Raw genomic sequence first — 25,235 nt, 5'->3', positions numbered from 1 at the left:
AGGTCAGGTGGTCTGGAATTCCCATCTCTTTCAGAATTTTCCACAGTTTGTTGTGATGCACACAGTTAAAGGCTTTTGCAAAGTCAATAAAGCAGAAGTAGATGTTTTTCTGGAACTCTCTTACTTTTTCAAGGATCCAGCAGATGTTGGCAATTTGATCTCTGGTTCCTCTGCCTTTTCTAAAACCAGCTCGAACATCAGGAAGTTCATAGTTCATGTACTGTTGAAGCCTGGCTTGGAGAATTTTGAGCATTACTTTACTAGCATATGAGATGAGTGCAATTGTGTGGTAGTTTGAGTATTCTTTGGCCTTGCTTTTTTTTGGGATTGGAATGAAAACTGACCTTTTCCAGTCTTGTGGCCACTGCTGAGTTTTCCAAATTTACTGGCATATTGAGTGCAGCACTTTCACAGCATCATCTTTTAGGATTTGAAATAGCTCAGCTGGGATTCCATCACCTCCACTAGCTTTGTTTGTAGTGATGCTTCCTAAGGCCCACTTGACTTCACATTCCAGGATGTCTGGCTCTAGGTGAGTGATCACACCATCGTGATTATCTGGGTCATGAAGATCTTTTTTGTACAGTTCTTCTGTGTATTCTTGCCACCTCTTCTTAATATCTTCTGCTTCTGTTAGGTCCATACCATTTCTGTCCTTTATTGAGCCTATCTTTGCATGAAATGTTCCCTTGGTATCTCTAATTTTCTTGAAGAGATCTCTAGTCTTTCCCATTCTATTGTTTTCCTCTGTTTCTTTGCATTGATCACTGAGGAAGGCTTTCTTATCTCTCATTGCTATTCTTTGGAACTCTGTATTCAGACGTGTAGATCTTTCCTTTTCTCCTTTGCTTTTGGCGTCTCTCTTTTCACAGCTATTGGTAAGGCCTCCTCAGACAGCCATTTTGCTTTTTTGCGTTTCTTTTTCTTGGGGATGGTCTTGATCCTTGTCTCCTGTTCAGTGTCATGAACCTCCATCCATAGTTCATCAGGCATTCTGTCTATCAGATCTAGTCCCTTAAATCTATTTCTCACTTCCACTGTATAATTGTAAGAGAATTGATTTAGGTCATCCCTGAATGGTCTGGTGGTTTTCCATACTTTCTTCAATTTAAGTCTCTCTTCCAAGCTATATTTCCTCACTCACCAAATTTTATGAAGGAAAAGACAAGAATATCATGATTTGGTATACCCTACTTATAGGGTGGTAGCAGGCAGACACATGGATAAGGAAAAAATTCACATGGTTTTTCAATGAATCTCTTATTTTTTGTTTTCTGCTCCTTCAGGGGAATCTTTTCTTCATTTTTACATTTTGTCTTTATGTCTCTTATGTTTTACTTATTGGCATGGATAATTAGTTTTTTTTTCCATTTATTTTTATTAGTTGGAGGTTAATTACAACATTGAGGTGGTTTTTGTCTTACATTGACATGAATTAGCCATGGATTTACATGTACTCCCCATCCCGGTCCCCTCTCCCACCTCCCTCTCCACCCGATCCCTCTGGGTCTTCCCAGTGCACCAGGCCCGAGCACTTGTCTCCTGCATCCAACCTGGGCTGGTGATCTGTTTCACCCTAGATAATATACATGTTTTGATGCTGTTCTCTCGAAACATCCCACCCTCGCCTCCTACCACAGAGTCCACAAGTCTGTTCTATACATCTGAGTCTCTTTTTCTGTTTTGCATATAGGGTTATCGTTACCATCTTTCTAAATTCCATATATATGTGTTAGTATACTGTAATGGTCTTTATCTTTCTGGCTTACTTCACTCTGTATAATGGGCTCGAGTTTCATCCATCTCATTAGAACTGATTCAAATGAATTCTTTTTAATGGCTGAGTAATAGTCCATGGTGTATATGTACCACAGCTTCCTCATCCATTTGTCTGCTGATGGGCATCCAGGTTGCTTCCATGTCCTGGCTATTATAAACAGTGCTGCAATGAACATTGGGGTGCACGTGTCTCTTTCAGATCTGGTTTCCTTGGTGTGTATGCCCAGAAGTGGGATTGCTGGGTCATATGGAAGTTCTATTTCCAGCTTTTTAAGAAATCTCCACACTGTTTTCCATAGTGGCTGTACTAGTTTGCATTCCCACCAACAGTGTAAGAGGGTTCTCTTTTCTCCACACCCTCTCCAGCATTTATTTCTTGTAGACTTTTGGATAGCAGCCATCCTGACTGGCGTGTAATGGTACCTCATTGTGGTTTTGATTTGCATTTCTCTGATAATGAGTGATGTTGAGCATCTTTTCATGTGTTTTTTTGCCATCTGTATGTCTTCCTTGGAGAAATGTCTGTTTAGTTCTTTGGCCCATTTTTTGATTGGGTCATGTATTTTTCTGGAATTGAGCTTCAGGAGTTGCTTGCATATTTTTGAGATTAATCCTTTGTCTGTTGCTTCGTTTGCTATTATTTTCTCCCAATCTGAGGGCTGTCTTTTCACCTTGCTTATAGTTTCCTTTGTTGTGCAAAAGCTTTTAAGTTTAATTAGGTCCCATTTGTTTATTTTTGCTTTTGTTTCTAAAATTCTGGGATGTGGGTCATAAAGGATCCTGCTGTGATTTATGTCGGAGAGTGTTTCGCCTATGTTCTCCTCTAGGAGTTTTATAGTTTCTGGTCTTACATTTAGATCTTTAATCCATTTTGAGTTTATTTTTGTGTATGGTGTTAGAAAGTGTTCTAGTTTCATTCTTTTACAGGTGGTTGACCAGTTTTCCCAGCACCACTTGTTAAAGAGGTTGTCTTTTTTCCATTGTATATCCTTGCCTCCTTTGTCGAAGATAAGGTGACCATAGGTTCCTGGATTTATCTCTGGGCTTTCTATTCTGTTCCATTGATCTATATTTCTGTCTTTGTGCCAGTACCATACTGTCTTGATGACTGTGGCTTTGTAGTAGAGTCTGAAGTCAGGCAGGTTGATTCCTCCAGTTCCATTCTTCTTTCTCAAGGTTATTTTGGCTATTCGAGGTTTCTTGTATTTCCATACAGATTGTGAAATTATTTGTTCTAGTTCTGTGAAAAATACTGTTGGTAGTTTGATAGGGATTTCATTGAATCTATATATTGCTTTGGGTAGTATAGCCATTTTGACAATATTGATTCTTCCAATCCATGAACACAGTATATTTCTCCATCTATTTGTGTCCTCTTTGATTTCTTTCATCAGTGTTTTATAGTTTTCTATGTATAGGTCTTTTGTTTCTTTAGGTAGATATACTCCTAAGTATTTTATTCTTTTTGTTGCAATAGTGAATGGTATTGTTTCCTTAATTTCTCTTTCTGTTTTCTCATTGTTAGTGTATAGGAATGCAAGAGATTTCTGTGTGTTAATTTTATATCCTGCAACTTTACTATATTCGTTGATTAGCTCTAGTAATTTTCTGGTAGAGTCTTTAGGGTTTTCTATGTAGAGGATCATGTCATCTGCAAATAGAGAGAGTTTCACTTCTTTTCCGATCTGGATTCCTTTTATTTCTTTTTCTGCCCTGATTGCTGTGGCCAACACCTCCAAAACTATGTTGAATAGTAGTGGTGAGAGTGGGAACCCTTGTCTTGTTCCTGATTTTAGGGGAAATGCTTTCAGTTTTTCACCATTGAGGGTAATGCTTGCTGTGGGTTTGTCATATATAGCTTTTATTATGTTGAGGTATGTTCCTTCTACTTCTGCTTTCTGGAGAGTTTTAATGATAAATGGGTGTTGAATTTTGTCAAAGGCTTTTTCTGCATCTATTGAGATAATCATGGTTTTTATCTTTCAATTTGTTAATGTGGTGTATTACATTGATTGATTTGCAGATATTAAAGAATCCTTGCATTCCTGGGATAAAGCCCACTTGGTCATGAAGTATGATCTTTTTAATATGTTGTTGGATTCTGTTTGCTAGAATTTTGTTAAGGATTCTTGCATCTATGTTCATCACTGATACTGACGTGTAGTTTTCTTTTTTTTTGTGGCATCTTTGTCTGGTTTTGTAATTAGGGTGATGGTGGCCCCATAGAATGAGCTTGAAAGTTTACCTTCTTCTGCAATTTTCTGGAAGAGTTTGAGTAAGATAGGTGTTAGCTCTTCTCTAAATTTTTGGTAGAATTCAGCTGTGAAGCCATCTGGTCCTGGGCTTTTGTTTGCTGGAAGATTTCTGATTACAGTTTCGATTTCCTTGCTTGTGATGGGTCTGTTAAGATCTTCTATTTCTTCCTGGTTCAGTTTTGGAAAGTTATACTTCTCTAAGAACTTGTCCATTTCTTCCAAGTTGTCCATTTTATTGGCATAGAGCTGCTGGTAGTAGTCTCTTATGATCCTTTGTATTTCAGTGTTGTCTGTTGTGATCTCTCCATTTTCGTTTCTAATTTTGTTAATTTGGTTCTTCTCCCTTTGTTTCTTAATGAGTCTTGCTAATGGTTTGTCAATTTTGTTTATTTTTTCAAAAAACCAGCTTTTAGCTTTGTTGATTTTTGCTATGGTCTCTTTTGTTTCTTTTGCATTTATTTCTGCCTGAATTTTTAAGATTTCTATCCTTCTACTAACCCTAGGGTTCTTCATTTCTTCTTTCTCTAGTTGCTTTAGGTGTAGAGTTAGGTTATTTATTTGACTTTTTTCTTGTTTCTTGAGGTAGGCCTGTAATGCTATGAATCTTCCCCTTAGCACTGCTTTTACAGTGTCCCATAGGTTTTGGGTTGTTGTGTTTTCATTTTCATTCATTTCTATGCATATTTTTATTTCTTTTTTGATTTCTTCTATGATTTGTTGGTTATTCAGAAGCGTGTTGTTTAGCCTCTATATGTTTGAAATTTTAATAATTTTTTCCCTGTAATTGAGATCTAATCTTACTGCACTGTGGTCAGAAAAGATGACTGGAATGATTTCAATTTTTTTGAATTTACCAAGACTAGATTTATGGCCCAGGATGTGATCTGTTTGGAGAAGGTTCCGTGTGCACTTGAGAAAAAGGTGAAGTTGATTGTTTTGGGGTGAAACGTCCTATAGATGTCAATTAGGTCTAGCTGGTCCATTGTGTCCTTTAAAGTTTGTGTTTCCTTGTTCATTTTCTGTTTAGTTGATCTATCCATAGTTGTGAGTGGGGTATTAAAGTCTCCTACTATTATTGTGTTACTATTAATTTCCTCTTTCATACTCGTTAGCATTTGCCTTACATATTGCGGTGCTCTTATGTTGGGTGCATATATCTTTATAATTGTTATATCTTCTTCTTGGATTGATCATTTGATCATTATGTAGTGTCCTCTTTGTCTCTTTTCACAGCCTTTATTTGAAAGTCTATTTTATCTGATATGAGTATTGAGACTCCTGCTTTCTTTTGGTCTCCATTTGCATGGAATATTTTTTCCCAGCCCTTCACTTTTAGTCTGTATGTGTCCCTTGTTTTGAGGTGGGTCTCTTGTAGACAGCATATATAGGGGTCTTGCTTTTGTATCCATTCAGCCAGCCTTTGTCTTTTGGTTGGGGCATTCAACCCATTTACATTTAAGGTAATTATTGATAGGTATGGTCCTGTTGCCATTTATTTTGTTGTTTGGGGTTCACGTTTATACCACCTTTCTGAGTTTCCTGTCTAGAGAAGATCCTTTAGTATTTGTTGAAGAGCTGGTTTGATGGTGCTGAATTCTCCCAGCTTTTGCTTGTCTGTTAAGCTTTTGAGTTCTCCTTCATATCTGAATGAGATCCTTGCTGGGTAGAGTAATCTAGGTTGTAGGTTATTCTCTTTCATTACTTTAAGTATGTCCTGCCATTCCCTTCTGGCCTGAAGGGTTTCTATCGAAAGATCAGCTGTTATCCTTATGGGAATCCCTTTGTGTGTTAGTTGTTGTTTCTCCCTTGATGCTTTTAATATTTGTTCTTTGTGTTTGATCTTTGTTAATTTGATTAATATGTGTCTTGGGGTGTTTTGCCTTGGGTTTATCCTGTTTGGGACTCTCTGGGTTTCTTGGACTTGGGTGGCTATTTCCTTCCCCATTTTAGGGAAGTTTTCAGCTATTATCTCCTCGAGTAACTTCTCATGGCCTTCTTTTTGTCTTCTTCTTCTGGGACTCCTGTGATTCAAATGTTGGGGCGTTTCACATTGTCCCAGAGGTTGTCCTCATTTCTTTTGATTCTTTTTTCTTTTTTCCTCTCTGCTTCATTTATTTCCACCATTTTATCTTCTAACTCACTTATTCTATCTTCTGTCTCTGTTATTCTACTCATGGTTCCCTCCAGAGTGTTTTTGATCTCATTTATTTCATTATTAATTTTTAATTGACTTTTTTTTATTTCTTCTAGGTCCTTGTTAAACATTTCTTGCATCTTCTCAATCTTTGTATCCAGGCTATTTGTTTGTAACTCCATTTTGTTTTCAAGATTTTGGATCATTTTAATTATCATTATTCTAAATTCTTTTTCAGGTAGATTCCCTATCTCCTCCTCTTTTGTTTGACTTAGTGGGCTTTTTTCATGTTCCTTTAGCTGTTGGGTATTTCTCTGCCTTTTCATCTTGTTTAGATTGCTGTGTCTGGAGTGGGCTTTCTGTATTCTGGAGGTCTGTGGTTCCTTTTTATTGTGGAGGTTTCACCCAGTGGGTGGGGTTGGACGATTGGTTTGTCAAGGTTTCCTGGTTAGGGAAGCTTGTGTCAGTGTTCTGGAGCGTGGAATTGGATTTCTTCTCTCTGGAGTGCAATGGAGTGTCCAGTAATGAGTTTTGCGATGGGTCTATGTGTTAGGTGTGACTTTGGACAGCCTGTATGTTGACACTCAGGTGTATGTTCCTGCGTTGTTAAAGAATTTGCGTGGTATGTGTTGTACTGGAGCTTATTGGCTCTTGGGTGGTTGATTTTGGTGTAGGTATGGAGGCTTTTGGATGGTCTCTTACTCCTTAATGTTCCGTGTAGTCAGGAGTTTTCTGGTTTTCTCAGGTTTTGGGCTTAATTCTCCTGCCTCTGGATTTCAGTTTTATTCTTCCAATAGTCTCAAGACTTCTCCAACTATACAGCACTGATAATAAACTTCTAGGTTAATGGTGAAAAGATTCTCCACTGTGAGAGACAACCAGAGAGATTCAGAGTTACATGAAGAATAGGAGATGGAGGAAGGAGATAGAGGTGAGCAGGCGGAGAAAAAGGGGACTCAAGAGGAGAGAGACAGATCTACGCAGTTATCTGTTCCCAAAGTGTTCTCCATAGCCCAGACACCCACAAAGATTCATAGAATTGGATTGGGAAGAGAAGGGGAAAGGAGGAAATAGAGGTGTTCTGAGGTAGAAAACAGAGTCAAAAGTAGGAGAGTAATCACCACACTCCTGAATAGAAATGGGAACTGAATATTGGATTCTTAAATGTCCAAAATTTATATCACATATGGAAAAACAGAGATTAAAAATCTAGTGTAGAGGTTAGACTCTTTGAAATACAATATTTAAAAACAAAAACAAAAACACACAAAAAATTTAGAAATGTGTATGAAGTTTCGTTTAAAAATAGGATTTCTCTTTTTTTTTTTGGCAAGGTTATAGTGAAATGAAAATGAAAATTAAGGAATAATAGAGGAGTATTAGAGGACTTTAAAACGAAATAGGAGAGAAAAACAAGAAAAAGAAAAAAGAAAAAAAAATTTTCCCCCTAATTAAAAAAATCATAAAAATATATGAAAATGAAAGTTGAGGAGTAATGGGGGAGTAATAGGGAATTTTAAAAGAAAATAAAAGAGATAAAATAAAAAGAAAGAAAAAAAAATTTTTTAATTAAAAAAAAAAATACATATATATCTAGGAATTTCTCTCGAGTTGTTGCGGTCAGTGTAGGTTCAGTTCAATTTCAGATAGCCCCTCTTTCCAGCTTACACTTCTCGATATCTATAGGCCCCTTCTGGTGTAGTCGGTGTTACCTTCAGGGATTTTAATCTGTTGCACTGGTCCTTTCTGAAGCGGTTCCCTTTGTTTATTTGGCTTCTGGTTGCTGTCTCTTCGGTGTCTAATTTCCGCCCTGACACAGGCGGGCGGAGGTGATCTCTTATTTAGGTTCGCTAGTTCAGTTCAGTCCTGCTACGGGGAGGGCGGGGTGCTGCAGACAGATACCGCTCTGTGTGGATAGCCCTCACTGGGTTTGCCCCGCTCACGGGTGTCAGTGCTTTCCCCGTCTACACTGCTCAGGCTCCCGGCTGCTCTATATGGAGCGGGCCCTGCATTGAGTGCGGTTCCAGTTTTTGGGTACTCCACAAAAGCGCGGATTCGGTTGCGCCTGCGTTTTGTGCCTTTCCCAGCCTGAGCGGTTCAGGCAGCCAGGGGCTTGGGCGTACTCTCCCCGGATCGGCGCGCCTTTTCCCTCCATGGCCCCAGCGCGCGCAGCCAGTCGGGTCTTAGGAAGTCTTTAGATAGGAACCGGGGGCCTGTTTGCAGTGTGGGAGGGGGTGGCTTCTCAGGGGCTGAGTTTGCCCTTTTCCCCTACCCCCTGCCTCCTACCTCCAGCGGGGATGGGCCGGCTCTTCTCTGGAGTTTCTCAGTCCCTTTGTTTGGCGAACCACCAGCAGTGTGTTCGGGCCAGTTAATTTTGACCCTTGCTATCCCACAGTTTAAAAAAGCTCCCTCTGATTGCTCTCAGGGTCTTCGGGCCGGTCCTTACCCTAAGCAATGCCGCCCCCTCCTCTCCGTTCCTCCCCAGCTTGTTGCTGGCGGGTGCGGGCGTCTGGGGTACTTTTTCTGCTGGGAGTTGCTTTTAGGCACGTAATCTGTGGGCCTTATTTAATTTTTCGTCCCAGTTAGATTGCCAAAAACTTCCCCCAGTCCCGCCAGTGTGAGGGTTTCCTGGTGATTGGAAACTTCCTCTATTAAGACTCCCTTCCCGGGACGGATCTCCGTCCGTAGCTCTTTTGTCTCCCTTTTTATCTTTTATATTTTGTCCTACCTCCCTTTGAAGACAATGAGCTGCTTTTCTGGGCGCCTGATGTCCTCTGCTAGCGATCAGAAGTTGTTTTGTGAAATTTGCTCAGCGTTCAAATGTTCTTTCGATGAATTCCTCTGCCATCTTGGCTCCTCCCTGGATAATTAGTTCTTTACTGGTATGGTTGTTGTGCTTTTTTGTCCAGATGAGAGAGACGAAAGTGATAAAATTTAGTCATTTTCCCTCCATTTCCTAGGCTGCTTCTTCCTGAACTGCCTACTTATCCCCTCAGATCTCTTCTTATCAAATCCAGGTTATATTAGTGACAGTTATTCTCATTATTATATGTATTTACTTTCACTAGTACCATGTAAGTAATGATTAGGGTAGGAGCCACACTGAGTCAAATCAGCCCAGTACTCTGATCAGCACAGCACAAATCAGACAGTACTGTGTCTTTCCTGATGAACCTTCACTAGAATTGGAAGATTATAGCCATATGGCATGTTTCTGACATTGAATTCATTTTTGCCAGTTCTTAACCACTTTCCTTTCCTCTTTCCCTTTGTGTTTTTTGTTTGTTTAGAGAGAGGAATATTTTATAATCTGGATTTACTCTTCCACACTTACCAAGAAGTTTGATCTACTGTATCAATTATTTTTTTAACATCTACTTTGTTATATATTTTTAATTTTTTATTAATTGTGAGCTGAAAGAAGGCATTAAGGGTTTATTACTGTTTTGTTCCTCTTCCTCTTGAGTTTTCAGTTTTACTTTATGTGTTTTGATGAATACTATTCATTGTGTAAAAGTTTATACTGATTAATTGCTCCTTGGAAACTGTTATCTTTTATCTTTGCCCTTTTTGCTTTGAAGTGAGCTTTGCCTGATATTCCTGTTGTGATCCTTTCTTTTTATAGTTGGTTGTTTTATATGTTTTTGTGTATTTCTTATTAACCTTAATGGAGTCCTTAATATGAAAAATCTCTTTAACAGCTTAGTTTTCCTGATAGTATTTATTGATATGATATATGTTTTAAACTTATTCTTGCGTTTCTAGAATGAACTCCAGTTGGTCATGAAGTATTTTAATGTGATGCTACATTCTGTTTGCTAATATTTTTATTTAATACATTTACATTGATATTTATAAGATAGAATGGTAGTTTTGTTTTTAAATTCGTGTTAAAAATATGTATCATTACACTTACCATCCATCTTAACATGTTTTAAGTGTATAGATTAGTAGTTTTAAGCATATAGATATTGTTGTACAGTAGATTTCTTTTTTTTTTAATATCACATTTAAAACTTCTTAGTATTAAATGAAAGTAACATTGGTTAAAGTACCTGGCAAATAGAAAGCACCTAATAAATGTTTGTTGATTCTCAAACTGAATGTCTTTGCAAATAAAAATGACAAATGCATCTATATGTAACTAATTTATAACAAACAAATATAAATTATTTCAGAGATCCTTTTAATGAGCAGTGTTTCATCTTTAAGACAACAGTTCCTTAACCATTATCATGATTGCTGTCAAAATATTTTAAGGCACTGAAATAGATCCATGCATAATTTCAACACAATTAAGTAAAATGAAAACTACTCTAAATGACAGAAGTATATAAAATAAATAAGATCACCTTTATAACCTGGATAATGCACAGTAATTTAACCAATAAATTAAAATTTGTAAAATTCAATATGTACTTCTATATAATAGGCCTAACAATGCTTTTAAACTGATTGAGGCAAGTTTTCAAACAACTACTTAGGTCAAATTGTATTCCACACTGAAGATGCTGGCTTATTTTCAAGTTTGCCTTCCTTTGCAAAATTCAGTTTGTTTTCTAAAGTCAACATGTTTGGACTATATTAGACATTTAATTAACAACTTTAGAATTTTAAACTTTCACATAAAAAGCTTTATGAGGTGGTTCTCACCTTAGAAAACCTTTAAAATTATCACCCGTGTTAAAGTTTTCACAGTTAAAAAATGAGGGTTATTGCTGATGACAGATCTTTCTCTAAAGAACTTCTCACTGTGGTTTACTCTATATGTACACCCAAGAAAACTTCCAATATGTCTTCTGGATAATAATTATGGTAAACTGGAAAACCCACAAGGGAGGCTTTTCTATCCGTATGAGAACAATATTTCCAACAAGAAGCCCCTTCATATAAATATATGGAGAATCATAAATTGACATATTTATGCAAAGAAAAATTATAAAATGCTTCATGAGAGGCCTATATGAAACATTTTCTTACAGATTCTTGAAAATATATCAACAATCATCTTATGTATGATCTTAGCATCCCCTCACTTTTTTAAGAATGCCATTATTTTTGTTTCACTAGCAAGAAGGCTCTGTCATGGCTATAAACGTTACCAACAATAAATATTTTCTGTTTTGTGTCTGTTTATTTCTGAGGGTGAGTGACCAAAGGAAAAGGTTCTCCTTTGTTCTCCCCCTCTCCCTGATAAAACGACAGAACTCTACCATGTGGAAGAGTTCTGAGAGCTAGAAAAGCAAGCATTCTCAAAATGGATTTCAAACAAGATATATTTTATAAACCAGGTCATCTAGTTATGTGTCTATTTCCCTTTTGTTATCCCCGAGCCTTTAATAAAAACCTCATTTAAATACTGCAGCCTTGTCTCAGCTGTACTTATAGAAGATAAAGCACACGTTTTTCTCATCAGTTCAGCATTAAGGGGTAGGGGGAGGGAAAGACAGTTTAAGAACAAACTGTGGGGGACTAGAATAAAACTTAAAGGTCTAACAGCCCCCTTTCAGTTGGGTCTTACACTGCCATGGTGAAGCATGCAGGTTTTATTTTCCTAGGATGGAAGCTTAGTACAGGATTTCCTGAAGACAGGTTCTCCTACTGCATACCTAAGAATTACTGTAGATTAAAAATGTAGAGATCTGGGACCCATCCCAAATGCAACGAATTGTTAAAATGTGTGTGTGGTAGGTGGCAGGTAATAGGCATTCTGAAAACCTTTCCAGGTGATCCTTATGCATTAAGGCTTGAAGATCACTGCAAATCACTGCTTTACAAGATTAGTTCTTTCAAGGGGTCTGCAAGGTCAAAACTATTTTCATAATTAAGATGTTATTCTTGCTTTTTTTTTTCCCACTTTTTCATGAGTGTACAGGAGCATTTGCTAGAGGGGACATGATGTGTGATATTGCAACAGACTTAATGTGGAAGCAAATGAGATCCCATCTGTCTTCTTTAAATCAGACAGTAAAGATGTCTGCAGAAAATAAAATACAATGCTACGTTTCCCACTCCCATCTTTTGACATTTTGGATTGACATTTTTCATGAAAATGTTCTTTACGTTAACACATGTTTTTAGTGAATAAATATTTTATAACCTTTTATTTTAAATATAACATTAATATGTGCAACCCACATAAACAAAAGGTCTTAAGACCAAAAAGTTTGAGAACTGCTCTTTCCAGCAGACATCCGGTACCCTATGAACATTACTGCTGATAGGCACGGTTGCTTCATTCCTTGGCACACTCAATGTATATTTCACTTTAAATATGATTCAACAGATCATCTGCAAAAAGCTCCTTATTTTCAGGCAAGAGGATTTAATCTGACAGTGAAATATTGAAGTCAAACCAGTTTTAGTTAAAAATCTAAGATGTGAAGCAGGTTTTCCTTAGTGACATCTGAAAGTAATAAACAATCCTTTAATATGTAAACAGGCCAACTGATGTATGAAATAGAAAACCACACTTCACATGACGCATTTTAAAAATGTTAATTAGCAATGTGACAACATCAGAATTAGATTCTATGTGAGTGGTGTCAAATGGCTCACTCCAAATGTCAGCTAAAAACAAACCCCTAGTTTTTGAAAGAAAATAAAGTAGGGAATAAACAGATTCCTACAGAAAAAAGAATTCTTTAAAATCTACATATTTTGAAAATGTTGAAATATGAGTCGGCACACTGATACTGACATTATACTAGTAGCTACACAATTTTATTCTTAAATGAAAGTACATCCCAGATATTGTTAATATTTGACTGTTGGAATATGCAAATTGGAAACACTTCTGAGGTTCAGGTAAAGCTGTGGTAAAAGCAGACCCTTTCAGCCTTATGATTGTATCTCACATATAAGAAAATTACACTGATGCTTTTAATGTGCCACATGAAATTTTTTAATGTATTGCCATTTAAAAAATCTGAGACAGCTAACATTTAAACACATCATTGCTGTTTGGGAATGATATCTGAATGAAAGATACTATGCACATATTTCCTACTTTATACCATATTAAGATTTTAGATGATATAGTTATTGAATATATCTTATGTTGAATAAATGGTATTTGAAAATAAGTATATTTTTCTTTCTGAGTAGCCTTCTGGAAAGAGTTCACTGAATATAGTTTTCAGTAATAGTTTACTTTCCTAACTTGTACTTATTTTAAAATCTCATCAGCAGGGAATTAAACAGTGCGAAACCCAGCAAATCTGACTTTCCCTTGTTTTGATTTGCATGTCCACTTACGACCATCATTTTGGGGGAAACTTTCCGTTTAGTGTATCAAAAATAATGCTATGGAAGTTCTTTAAAAGGTTCAGTGGTTTTTTTGAGTCTCTGAATGATTACAGCATTCTGTAAATCAGCTTCTTCTAGTGTGAGTGTTTCATCTAGCAATTTGAGGAAAGGAAGAGCAGTTGCCAGGGAAAAGGGAGGACTCCTCTGAGATCCCTGGTATTTTTCGATGAAGTCTTTAATGTGGCTTATCCTATGAGAAATGTTAAATTTCTGGACAATCCTTTTCCCATTGGCTAACCAGATCTGTATATTAGTGATGGGTTCCAGATTGTTTTAGTGGGACAGCAGACAACTTATTTTTATTCTCAACTTCAATATTCCTTGCTTTAGAAACAATTTTTGGTGTAGCACTTCCCAGTCTGTGACCTTGTCCTGAGAAGGGCTGGAACACAGGCTTTGTTGACATACATACTTCATTTTTCTTTTCTTCAACTTTAACATCCATCTCCTCTTTATCAAAAACTCCCTGTAACTCTAAAGGTAATTCCCCTTTTTTGATGGAGTTCAGAAACTGTTGACTTGCACCATCAGAATAACTTCTGAAATCATCATTGATAGTGAATCCATTTTTCCATAATTTTATACTTATATCTACCTGTTTCTTTTGTTCAGTGGGAGACAAATATTTGGCACCAACCTTCTGAGCTTCTTCAAAAAGGCTGTCAACAAAATATTCACAGTTTGTTGACTATCACTAAGAGGTTGGTGGTCAGATCCTGTTTCACAAACCCATTCTCCTTTATACTTTCAAGATTATCTACTTCTTTCCTTCTCTTTTGTTTTACTCTGGGCGCGGCCGCTGGAGGGGGCCGTGCCGCTCCGCCGCCTCGCCGCCTCGGTCTCAATCTGCTCACGGGCCGCGGGTGCCGCCGCCAGGGCTGGAGCCCCTCAGAGGAGGATCGCCGCCCCCAGGCCCAATCGAGCTCGGCTGTACAGTAGATTTCAGTCTAGAACTTTTTAACTTGTAAAACTGAAAGTCTAAATTCGTTAAACACTACCTTCCAACCATCTTTTTTCTCTTTCTATGATTTTTAATTCCCATTCATTATTTGTCTTTCTGTAACTGGATTGCTTGAGTTAGCATAATGTCTTTAAGATTCATCCCTGTTGTAGCATGTGACAAAATTTCCTTCTTTTGTTCAGTGGTGTCCAACTTTTTGCAACCCCGTAGACTGCGGCATGCCAGGTTTTCCTGTCCTTCACCATCTCATGGAGCTTGCTAAAACTCACGTCCGTTGAGTCAGTGATAACCATCCAACCATCTTGTCCTTCCCTCCCTCGCCTCCCTCTCTGTGTCTCTCTCTCTTTCTCTCTCTCATTACTTTTTTAAGGCTACCTAATATTCCATTGCATGTATATACCACATATTCTTTATTCATTCATCTGTGATGAAGATTGGGGCTGCTTTTACCTCTTGGCTATTGTCATTAATGTTTTAATGAACAGAGGTGTGCAGGTATCTTTTGGAGATCCTGCTTTGAATTCTTTTGGATATATATCCCCAAAGTGGGATTCTTGGATCATATGGTAATTCTAATGTTAATTTTTTGAGGAACCACCATACAGTTTTCCATAGCAACTGTACCATTTTTCATTCCTACTAATAATGTGCAAGGATTCCAATTTCTCTGCATCCTTGCCAACACTTATTTTATATTCTTTGATAGTGGTCATCCTAATGAATGTGAAGTGTTAGCTCATTGTACTTTTAATTTGCATTTCTCATATAATTAGTGATGTTCGGCATCTTTTCATAAGCTTTTTGGCCATTTGTATATCCTCTTTGGAGAATTGTCTGTTCACATCTTTTGCCCATTTTAAAATTATTTGGTTCTTTGGCTGGTGCACTGGGATGACCCAGAGGGATGGGATGGGGAGGGAGGAGGGAGGGGGGTTCAGGATGGGGAACACATGTAAATCCATGGCTGATTCATGTCAGTGTATGGCAAATACCACTACAATACTGTAAAGTAATTAGCCTCCAACTAATAAAAATAAATGAAAAAAAATTATTTGGTTTTTTGGTTGAGTTGTAGGAGTTCTTGCATATTCTAGATTACTGACCCTTACATATTCTGAATTATTAACCCTTATCAGTATGATATATATTTTAATCATGTTTTTGTCATTTTATATTACATATTAATTTAATATAAATGATATAAATTTAATAATTATTTTATTTTTCTCTGAATTATGTGTGTGTGTATCTTTGGTTGATTTGGGAGGGGTATATAGTCTTTTTAATTATTTTACTGGTGGTGGTTGTTCAGTCGCCCAGTCGTGCCCCACTCTTTGCAACCCCACGGATTGCAGCATGCCAGGCCTCCCTGTCCCTCACTATTTCCCAGAGTTTGCCCAACTTCATGTCCATTGCATTGGTGATACCATCCAGCCATTTCATTCTCTGACTCCCTCTTCTCCTTCTATCCTCAATCTTTCCCAGCATCAGGGTCTTTTCCAATGAGTCAGTTCTTCACATCAGACGACCAAAATAATGGAGCTTCAGCCTCAGCATCAATCCTTCCAATGAATATTCAGGGTTGATTTCCTTTAAGATTGAAAGGTTTGATCTCCTTGCTGTCAAGGGACTTTCAGGAGTCGTCTCCAGCACCATAGTTTGAAGGCAGCGGAGACATTTTACTGGTTACCTTTATTTTTTAAACAATATATTTGAACACTTTCTCCTACTTCCTATTCTTTTATACATATAATTTTTGTTTTATTATTTTGCATTATTAAGATTAATCTGACTCTTTGTGACCTCATGGACTGTAGCTCACCAGGCTCCTCTGTCCATGGAATTCCCCAGGCAAGAATACTGGAGTGGGTAGCCATTCCCTTCTCCAGGGGATCTTCCTGACTCAGGGATCAAACTGTGGTCTCCTGCATTGCAGGCAGATTACTGTCTGAGCCACCAGGGAATCCCGATAAACACAATTCCAGTATTTAAGTTGAACTCATGTTTTATATGAAACTATTTCTTAGTTTTCAATTTTGATCCTAGTCAATAAGCCAATATTCCCTGGTGGCTCAGATGGTAAAGAATCTGCCTAAAATTCAGGAGACCCAGGTTCGCTCCCTGGGTTGAAAAGATCCCCTTGAGTAGGAAATGGCGATCCACTCCTGTGTGCTTGCCTAGAGAATTCTGTGGACAGAGAAGCCTGGTGGGCTATAGTCCATGGGATTGCAAAGAGTCAGATATGACAAGCGGCTAACACTTTTGCTTTCATAATATGCCAATTCTGATTTTGACCTCTTTTACATACCAATCAATATGAAGAAATTGTTACTAGATGATAGTCTTAGCTTCTACTTAAAATACATTGACTTTATGAGACTATGCTAAATCACCTTTCCTGTGTCTTTCATCTCTTGATGGTGCCTTACTCTGCCTAGTGAGATGTGGTATTTTGTATATTTGTCTATATTCTTGATATGGAAAGAGAGTTTTAAAGTCTTCCAGTTGGTCCTTATAAATGTAAAAAATCTCACTCTGTAGTCAGAACTAATATGGTGATTATGCCACTTACTGAGTTTATCTATTCAACTGTATACTCAGGATCTAAAGAAATTATCACAGAATAGGTTTATGGTTCCATGGGCTCACCATGAGGTGGACTGAGATCAAATGTATTTATCACGTGACCCCAAAACACCTGTGCTCAAGCTAGAGTGAGTGAAAAAATAGGAACATTATGGGCTATAAGAGTTGGTGTTAGCTGATAGTCAGTATCCAATTACCAAGATTCAGTATGTATTTCTGATATTATTGCAAAATCCATCTTTTAATTCAGAGGGTTCTAGGTTTATAAATTTATTCAGGTCTGAAAGATGAGCACAAGGCTATCATACTCCTGTGCCTCAAGTCAATCCTTTCTTTGCTAGACCATATTACAGACATTTTTTAGTTGCTCAGTTAAATAGGGACCTTAGTGGACTGCCCATTAGTTTAGGGAACTCATGATCAGCTAGACACTACCAGAGAAACACCTTGGGGTATGAGCTAATCCATACCTTGGAAACACATGTAGTATTAGAACAGACTGTACTAAGATCGCCAGACCTGCAAAAGTCAGAGTCAGAGAAAGTGTGGTTTGGGAAGGTGCTTTCTCCATTCTGTCCTCTAGAAGTCAAGATGTGTATTCTGAGAGTCAGTGTAATTTAGCTAGTTTAGAGGATATACTTTATCCTAGAAGACTGCATTTCATACCCACAGAGTAGATGTCAATTGTGATAACTGAAGATCAACTATTTCCAGTTGATAGGATACATTATAAGAACAGTGAGTACTGTTATATCAGCTTATTGCAAGCTTCTTTCATGGTGAAGTGTTTTCTCTGGTTAGGAGCAACATTTTAGGAGAGATAGCATGGTGTAATAAGATGTTCAGTGAGTGCAGATATTGGCATAGGCATCATGGGCAGCCAACGCAAGTTTGCCTAAAGTTGTACGTGTGCATTGAAACTTTTCCTTCTCTGACACCTGTAAGGCTCCTTGAGGCTGTAACCATTCTGTTTTCTAGATGATTATCATATTAAAGGCATTGTACATATTATTTTTTCTAGGTCAGGGTTAATTTTTCCTTTTTCCCCCTACTGAATGTACATACACTAATCTCCAATAGAGTATATTATTTCCTGGAGTACTAGAGAAATGATGTATTATTTTATAACTATTTTATACCTTTTTTGTAACTTTCTTTGTAACTTTCTTTTAAAAGCAACTGAATTGCTTTTCTTAATACATAGAGAATAAGTGTATTCTGCCTCTAAAGGTTCATAATAATTTGGATCTCTTTGCATCTCTTTATAGCTAGTTAATTGTGTGTATCCCTTACTTTATAAGCTGATCCATGCACTTCATTTTACAAATGAAAAAGCTGAGATTTGGTGTCTTAAAGGACTTACTCAAGAGTCCACAGATACCTGCCAGAGACAGATCAGAATTTTTTTAAAAAGATAATCAAAATCAAATAACATACTTCTGTAGAAAGGAAATAATTTTTTTCTTTTCATTTTTTTTTAAGATTTAGAAGGCAGGATTCTTTATTAGTATTTCTTAGGAAAGATTTGATAATAGGAACATTAATTTTTATAATAGTAATGACTACATTGTATGTACTTGATATTCATTTTTAATAGGAAAAACTCAAAAGAGAGTTGAAAGAAAACACAGTTACTCTCAAAGAAAAAAAAGACAAGGTAAGAGTTTTATATAATTCTCATAAATTTATTCATAACCATTTTGTTTTCTAATATCTACTCATAAATTTTTTATCATAAATTTGAAAAATAACATAAAAATATATATAACACAAAAGATGTGGTACCAACATAAAATGGAATAGTACTCAGCCATAGAAAAGAACAAAATAATACCATTTGCAGCAATGGACCTAGGAATAGTACTCAGCCATAGAAAAGGACAAAATAATACCATTTACAGCAATGGATCTAGAGATTGTCATACTGAATGAAGTCAGAGAAAGAACTACACATATGGTCACTTATATGTGGAATCTAAAAAAAGGCTATAAATGAACTTACCTACAAAACAAAAATAGAGTTACAGGTGTAGAAATTAAATTTATGATTACCAGGGAGTAAGGGGTTGGGAAGGGATAAATTGGAAGATTGGAATTGATATATACACACTACTATGTATAAAATAGATAACTAATAAAGACCTACTATATAAATCAGGGACCTCTACTGTAATGGCCTATATGGGAAAAGAATCTAAACAAGATTGGATATATGCATATGCATATACATATAACAAATTCACTTTGCTAAACACCTGAAACTAACACAAAGTTATAAATCAACTATACCCCAAAAGTTTTTTTAAAAAATATATATCACACAATTTCATTTCCAAAATTGTTTCTTTATTAATCCAAAAGCATTAGCTAAAACATTTCAAAGCATCTGTCATTTGGAAGTTTAGAGAAGATTTTAATCTTTAAAAATTTTTATTATAGTATTAAATAGTTACTTTTATGTTTCTCTCGAGAAATTTCCATTGTTAGAGAGAAACCATTTCATTTAAAAATTCTAAAGCTCATGTTTAGATTATGTCTAATTTTGAGTTTTTGAGAGGGCTTAACAAATTACACCTTGCTTCTTAAATCTGAACCAGTTGAGAAAGGGGGTGAAAATCAAAATAGTATCTTTTCAGTTCAGTTCAGTTCAGTCGCTTAGCTGTGTCTGACTCTTTGCGACCCCATGAGTGGCAGCATGCCAGACCTCCCTGTCCAGCACCAACTCCCGGAGTCCACCCAAACCTATGTCCATTGAGTCAGTGATGCTATCCAACCATCTCATCCTCTGTCGTCCCCCTTCTCCTCCTGCCCTCAAGCTTTCCCAGTGTCAGGGTCTTTTCCAATGAGTCAGCTCTTCGCATCAGGTGACCAAAGTATTGGAGTTTCAGCTTCAACATCAGTCCTTCATCTTTATCATTGATAAATAATATTGGACAATGTGGATTATATTTGAAGGAAACAGGATTTCTTAATCCTGAAATCCCAAATTAAACAAGTTTATCTACTCTTGTCATAGATAGAGCTGGTTTAGGACAAGTCTACCCACTTGAATGACCTGCTCTTTTAAGATACATGGCATAGAGTAGAATGTGTGCTTCTTCTGTTACCCAAGGGGAGAAATAAGGAAGAGGCTGTACTATATGTCCACAATTAATCCTTTCATAATCAGCAATCCTATTAAGTCATTGCTCTTCCCTTAAGGAAGCAGAGAGAGGTTAGGAATGTTCTCTGCACATGAAAGGAAGCGTCAAGTATGAAAAAGGGAGGTTCTATTCAGCTTCTAATATATTTGGTAATATAGGATTATTACAGAAGAGTGTTCTTGAAAATTTTAGTTAAAATGATTAAATATTCTTTATACATAGTGATGTAGTATCCTAAGTCTCCACAGAAGTTGCTCTGGCTGTAAACTGAAGATAACAGAGTTGTTGAGAACAGTTCAGTTGTTAGGTATAGATGGTGCTTTAATTTTGTTATGTTTGTGTTCAAAGAAAGGCTTCCCAGGTGTCACTAGTCATAAACAACCCGCCTGCCAGTGCAGGAAATGGCAAGAGATCTGGGTCCAATCCCTGTGTTAGGAAGATACCTGGAGGAGGGCATGGCAAACCACTCCAATATTCTTGCCTGGAGAATCCTATGGACAGAGGAGCCTAGCAGGTCACAGTCCATAGGGTCACAAAGAGTTGGACACGACTGGAGTGTTCGAAGAGAAGAAAAAAAGAATTATTGTACTTGCGAATGAATACTAAGTTCTTTATGTGTCCAGACACATATAATAGGCACTTGAAAACATTATATATGGGGAAATTATTGTCATATTAGAATTAGCTGGGAGGGTTAGATACAGACTGGGCTTCCCTGGTGGCTCAGACGGTAAAGCACCTGTCTACAATGTGGGAGACCCGGGTTCAATCCCTGGGTTAGGAAGATCCCCTGGAGAAGGAAATGGCAATCCACTCTGGTACTCTTGCCTGCAAAATCCCATGGACAAAGGAGCCCGGTAGGCTACAGTCCTTGGGGTTGCAAAGAGTCAGACACAACTGAGTGACTTCACTTAGATAATGACTAAGCAAAGTGTCTGATGAAGATAATAGATTGGTTAAACTCCAGTACTTACTTCTAAGTATAAAATATGTTCATACTGTGAAAATATATATCACATATTCTTGCAGAGTTGTTTTGGTTCCTGTATAATCCTAGTAATATATATATCTATTCTCTATATACATTATCAAATAGATTAGTTAATACCCTATATTTTATCTGGGGTTCTGGATATAAATATTGCAAATAATGAGAAAATGATAAAAGATTTAAATAGGCTTTTGTGTGCTGTTCTTTATTGCAATAGTATTGAAGTATCACAAACCTTATGTATAATAATCATTAGGTTTATCAATAAAACATTTCTGAGTTTGGGTATGTTACTTCTTGATACTTCAGTCTTATCATCTATAAAAGGATAATAATAGTACCTTTTCCCAAAAGTTGAAATGAAGATTAAATGAGATAGTATTTGTGAAGCATTCGAAATAGTGCTTGGTACATAGGAAATGCCGAATAACTATTTGTTTAAAAAGTATGACAGAGAAAAGCATGAAAGTTCTGTATATATGCATCATTGGAAATGTAATAGTTAGAAAAGAATGTAACTTGTAGGAGAGTACATACATCTTCATGATGTATTACAAAGAGGGTTATTTCAGTAGTCTAGAATGCTGGTGCATTTTCTTTGTCTACCAAGCTACTAGGGAAATGTTAGATTCCCAGATATGACCACAAGGTGGTATAGTTGCCATTCTCAGTCCTTTTGGATGAAGAAAATTTGTCCGTGAAAGCAGTTAAATTTTGGAGATTCTGAGGATGATTCCTGGTAAGTCCAGCGAGCAGAAAAAGTTTTCTTTAATCAAAATTGTGTTATCAGATATGTTATAGAAATATTTATGGAAGAGTATGTAAAATGCAACTCTGAAGAAATGATACCAAAATTAATTTTTTGTGTGAAAAAGTTTTATGAACTTGGCAAGAAACCTGCGAATTACCTCATTTATCTCCTTTAAAATTTTTTTAAATTTTATTTTTAAATTGAAGTATAGTTTACTTACAGTATTATTAAATATAAATTTTAGGTATACAACATAGTGATTCACAATTTTTAAAGGTTATACTCCACTTGTAGTTACTATAAAATATTGGGTATATTCTCTGTGCTGTATAATATATCCTTGTAACTTATTTATTTTAACATAGTAGTTTGTGCCTCATAATCAGCTCCTTTGTCTTGCCTTGAAAATTTCTCTAGGCTTTTACTTTCATAATTTTTCCTCTCTCCCCCCTCTTTTTTTTTCTGAAGGTGAATGAAACTAGTGGATAGGAAAGGGCTGATATTTTTACAGATGAAACAGGATTTATGAAAACATGAAAGAGGTGCCTTTGGGCTGTAGAGTTATTGGAATGAATCGCCAATTAAGATTTGTTTTGTTTTATTTTGCCACCAGGACTAGAGAATTTTCTTTGGAGAATTTCCAACTTTTGGTCAAATAGAGAGTTGAGATTATTATTTATTTTTATAGCAGCTCTGTGAGGACAAAGGGAGCAAAAACCATTTTCATCTTAAATAAGAAAAATAAAGTCATAAAGAAGATAAGTGTAATTTATTCAAAGTTTTCTACTCAATACTACACTTGAGTGTAAATTCTAGTTTATTTCAGTGTTATTTTTACTAGTTGCCACACTTTAGTTAAAATGACACTTAATGATGACTTCATTCATATTTGTTGTTCAATAGAAAACACAGACATCTTTATTGGAAACACCTGAAACTAGTTATTGGAAACTTGATTCTAAAGTACCTCTTTCACAAAATGCATCTCGAAGCTTCCTATCAGCTGATCAGAGCAGATCTTCAAAAGATAAAAGAGACTATCTGCGGACACCTGCCAAAAATATTTTATCTACACCATTACCAAAGGTTTGTTGCTACAATTTCTAAGAAAGTTGTCATTTTTTTAAAATAAAAAAGTCTCTGGTATCATATACCATACATCTGGTATCACACACATAAGTATAAAAACATTTTTCTTGAAAGTTTTGGTTATTTGTCACACCAGTGTGAAATAGTTTCATTGTTTTATTCTATCACTGTATACAACTTAATGACATCTTAGGAAAATTTTATCACTTTCTGGCTTTTGCTAGCACATAGGTCCCTGATAGACAAGCTCTAATTTTGACTTGAATTTTCCAGTATCACCTCAGTTACCTCCCTTTGCTGTTTACTCCTCATCATCTTGTTGCTGGAGTCTTTTATTTAGCAGTCAGCCATTGTGAAGCAGGTACCACTAGCAAGGTGGCTCATATCTAGCTATCTTCAACATGTCTACTTAATCCATGGGGAATTCTTTCAACCTTTCAATGCTAAATGGTGGTATATAATGCTCTACCTCTGACTCCCCCTCTCCTCCTCTCTGCCATCTGTCTTACTCTGATTTCTTTTTACTTGTTCAGGTAGACATAAAGACAGATAAACAAGTCTTCTTCCTAGATTTATATCCACCTAGGGAATGAGATGCCAGATTCCCCTTCTAGAAGGCACTGTTAGTTATTATAAGGCTTCTTTTTTATTAATTTAACTAGAGAATAATTACTTTACAGTATTGTGATGGTTTCTGCTGAACATAAACATGAATCAGCCATAGGTATACATATGTCCCCTCAATGGAAAATTACTCAACTATAAAAAGGAAAACTCCTTTTTAGAGTTATATTCTTACTTGCCTTGGGAGTTAATGGAAGAGTATTTCAACCTGTCTTTACCCCCAAGCCAAAATTTTGTTCTTTTCCCTTCCAATATGCTTAAATTAACTGGGAATAAGAGAGATATCTGGTGATTGTTAGTCCTTTTCTACCACCTTTTAATAAGCCTTAGAGAAGGAGCTGGCCTTAATTATACATGGCTTTCTTTAGAGTGTAAGTTACTAGCACTTCCGCCCGCCCCAACTCTGTACTTTAGTTGACAATTTTAGGCAAAAATAGTCCCACTTATATCCTGTATTATATATATATTGAATTATATGTACAGGATTATTCCCTGTGGCTCAGACAGTAAAGCATCTGCCTGCAATGCGGGAGACCTGGGTTTGATCCCTGGGTCGGGAAGATCCCCTGGAGAAGGAAATGGCAACCCACTCCAGTACTCTTGCCTGGAGAATCCCATGGACTAAGGAACCTGGTGGGCTACAGTCCATGGAGTCACAAAGAGTTGGACACGACTGAGCGACTTCACTTTCTTTCTTTACTTATTATTATCCACCTCATGGAAATTATGAAAATTAGTAAAGCACATAGCAAGGCTTTTATATGAAATTATCTTGTTGTATTTATTATTTTACTATTTAAAATATGAAATGATCTCTATTAAAGAATTGTTGTTAGGTTGCTAAGTCATGTCCAACTCTTTGCACCCCCATGGTCTGCAGCACATCAAATTTCCCTGTCCTTCACTATATCCTGGAGTTTGTGCAAGCTCATGTCCATTGAGTTGATGATGGCATCCAACTGTCTCGTCCTCTGGTTCCCCATTCTTCTCCTGCCCTCAGTCTTTCCTAGCATCAGGGTCTTTTCCAGTGAGTTGGATCTTCGCATCAGGTGGCCAAAGTATTGGAGCTTCAACTTCAGCATCAGTCCTTCCAATGAATATTCAGGGTTGATTTTCATCAGATGTTCAAGCTTGATTTAGAGAAGGCAGAGGAACCAGAGAAGGCAGAGGAACCAGAGATTAAATTGCCAACATCCACTGGATCATTGAAAAAGCAAGAGAGTTCCAGAGAAACATCTATCTCTGATTTAATGACTTTGCCAAAGCCTTTGACTGTGTGGATCACAACAAACTGGAAAATTCTGAAAGAGATGGGAATACCAGACCACCTTACCTGCCTTCTGAGAAATCTGTATGCAGGTCAAGGAGCAACAGTTAGAACTGGACATGGAACAACAGACTGTTTCCAAATTGGGGAAGGAGTACGTCAAGGATGTATATTGTTGCCCTGCTTATTTAACTTATATTCAGAGTACATCATGCGAAGTGCCAGGCTGGATGAAGCACAAGCTGAAATCAAGATTGCTGGGAGAAATACCAATAACCTCAGATATGCAGATGATACCACCCTAATGGCAGAAAGTGAAGAAGAACTAAAGAGCTTCTTGATGAAAG

At 36.8% G+C, this 25,235-nt stretch overlaps 1 protein-coding gene and 1 pseudogene across 13 annotated transcripts in view; one reads left to right on the top strand and one right to left on the bottom strand.

Moving 5' to 3' along the window:
* Positions 1–25,235, top strand: part of SYCP1 (synaptonemal complex protein 1) — a 171,445-nt gene that overhangs the window by 114,927 nt on the left and 31,283 nt on the right. For 12 of the 13 annotated variants that reach the window (XM_020873721.2, XM_020873713.2, XM_070467258.1 and 9 more), the window contains 2 exons: positions 18,621–18,680; positions 22,812–22,994. In XM_020873721.2, coding sequence (XP_020729380.2) covers positions 18,621–18,680; positions 22,812–22,994 — 243 coding nt within the window. Of the gene's footprint in view, positions 1–18,620; positions 18,681–22,521; positions 22,784–22,811; positions 22,995–25,235 lie in introns of those variants that run through there. The other variant, XM_070467264.1, reaches the window with a different exon arrangement.
* On the bottom strand, positions 13,474–17,506 carry LOC110124926 (UBX domain-containing protein 2A pseudogene; annotated as a pseudogene).

Source organism: Odocoileus virginianus, chromosome 5 (assembly GCF_023699985.2).
Source record: "Odocoileus virginianus isolate 20LAN1187 ecotype Illinois chromosome 5, Ovbor_1.2, whole genome shotgun sequence".
NCBI classification, from domain to species: Eukaryota; Metazoa; Chordata; class Mammalia; order Artiodactyla; family Cervidae; genus Odocoileus; species Odocoileus virginianus.
The sequence above is the reverse complement of the archived record's forward strand: the minus strand, read 5'-3'. Positions and strand labels throughout refer to the sequence as shown.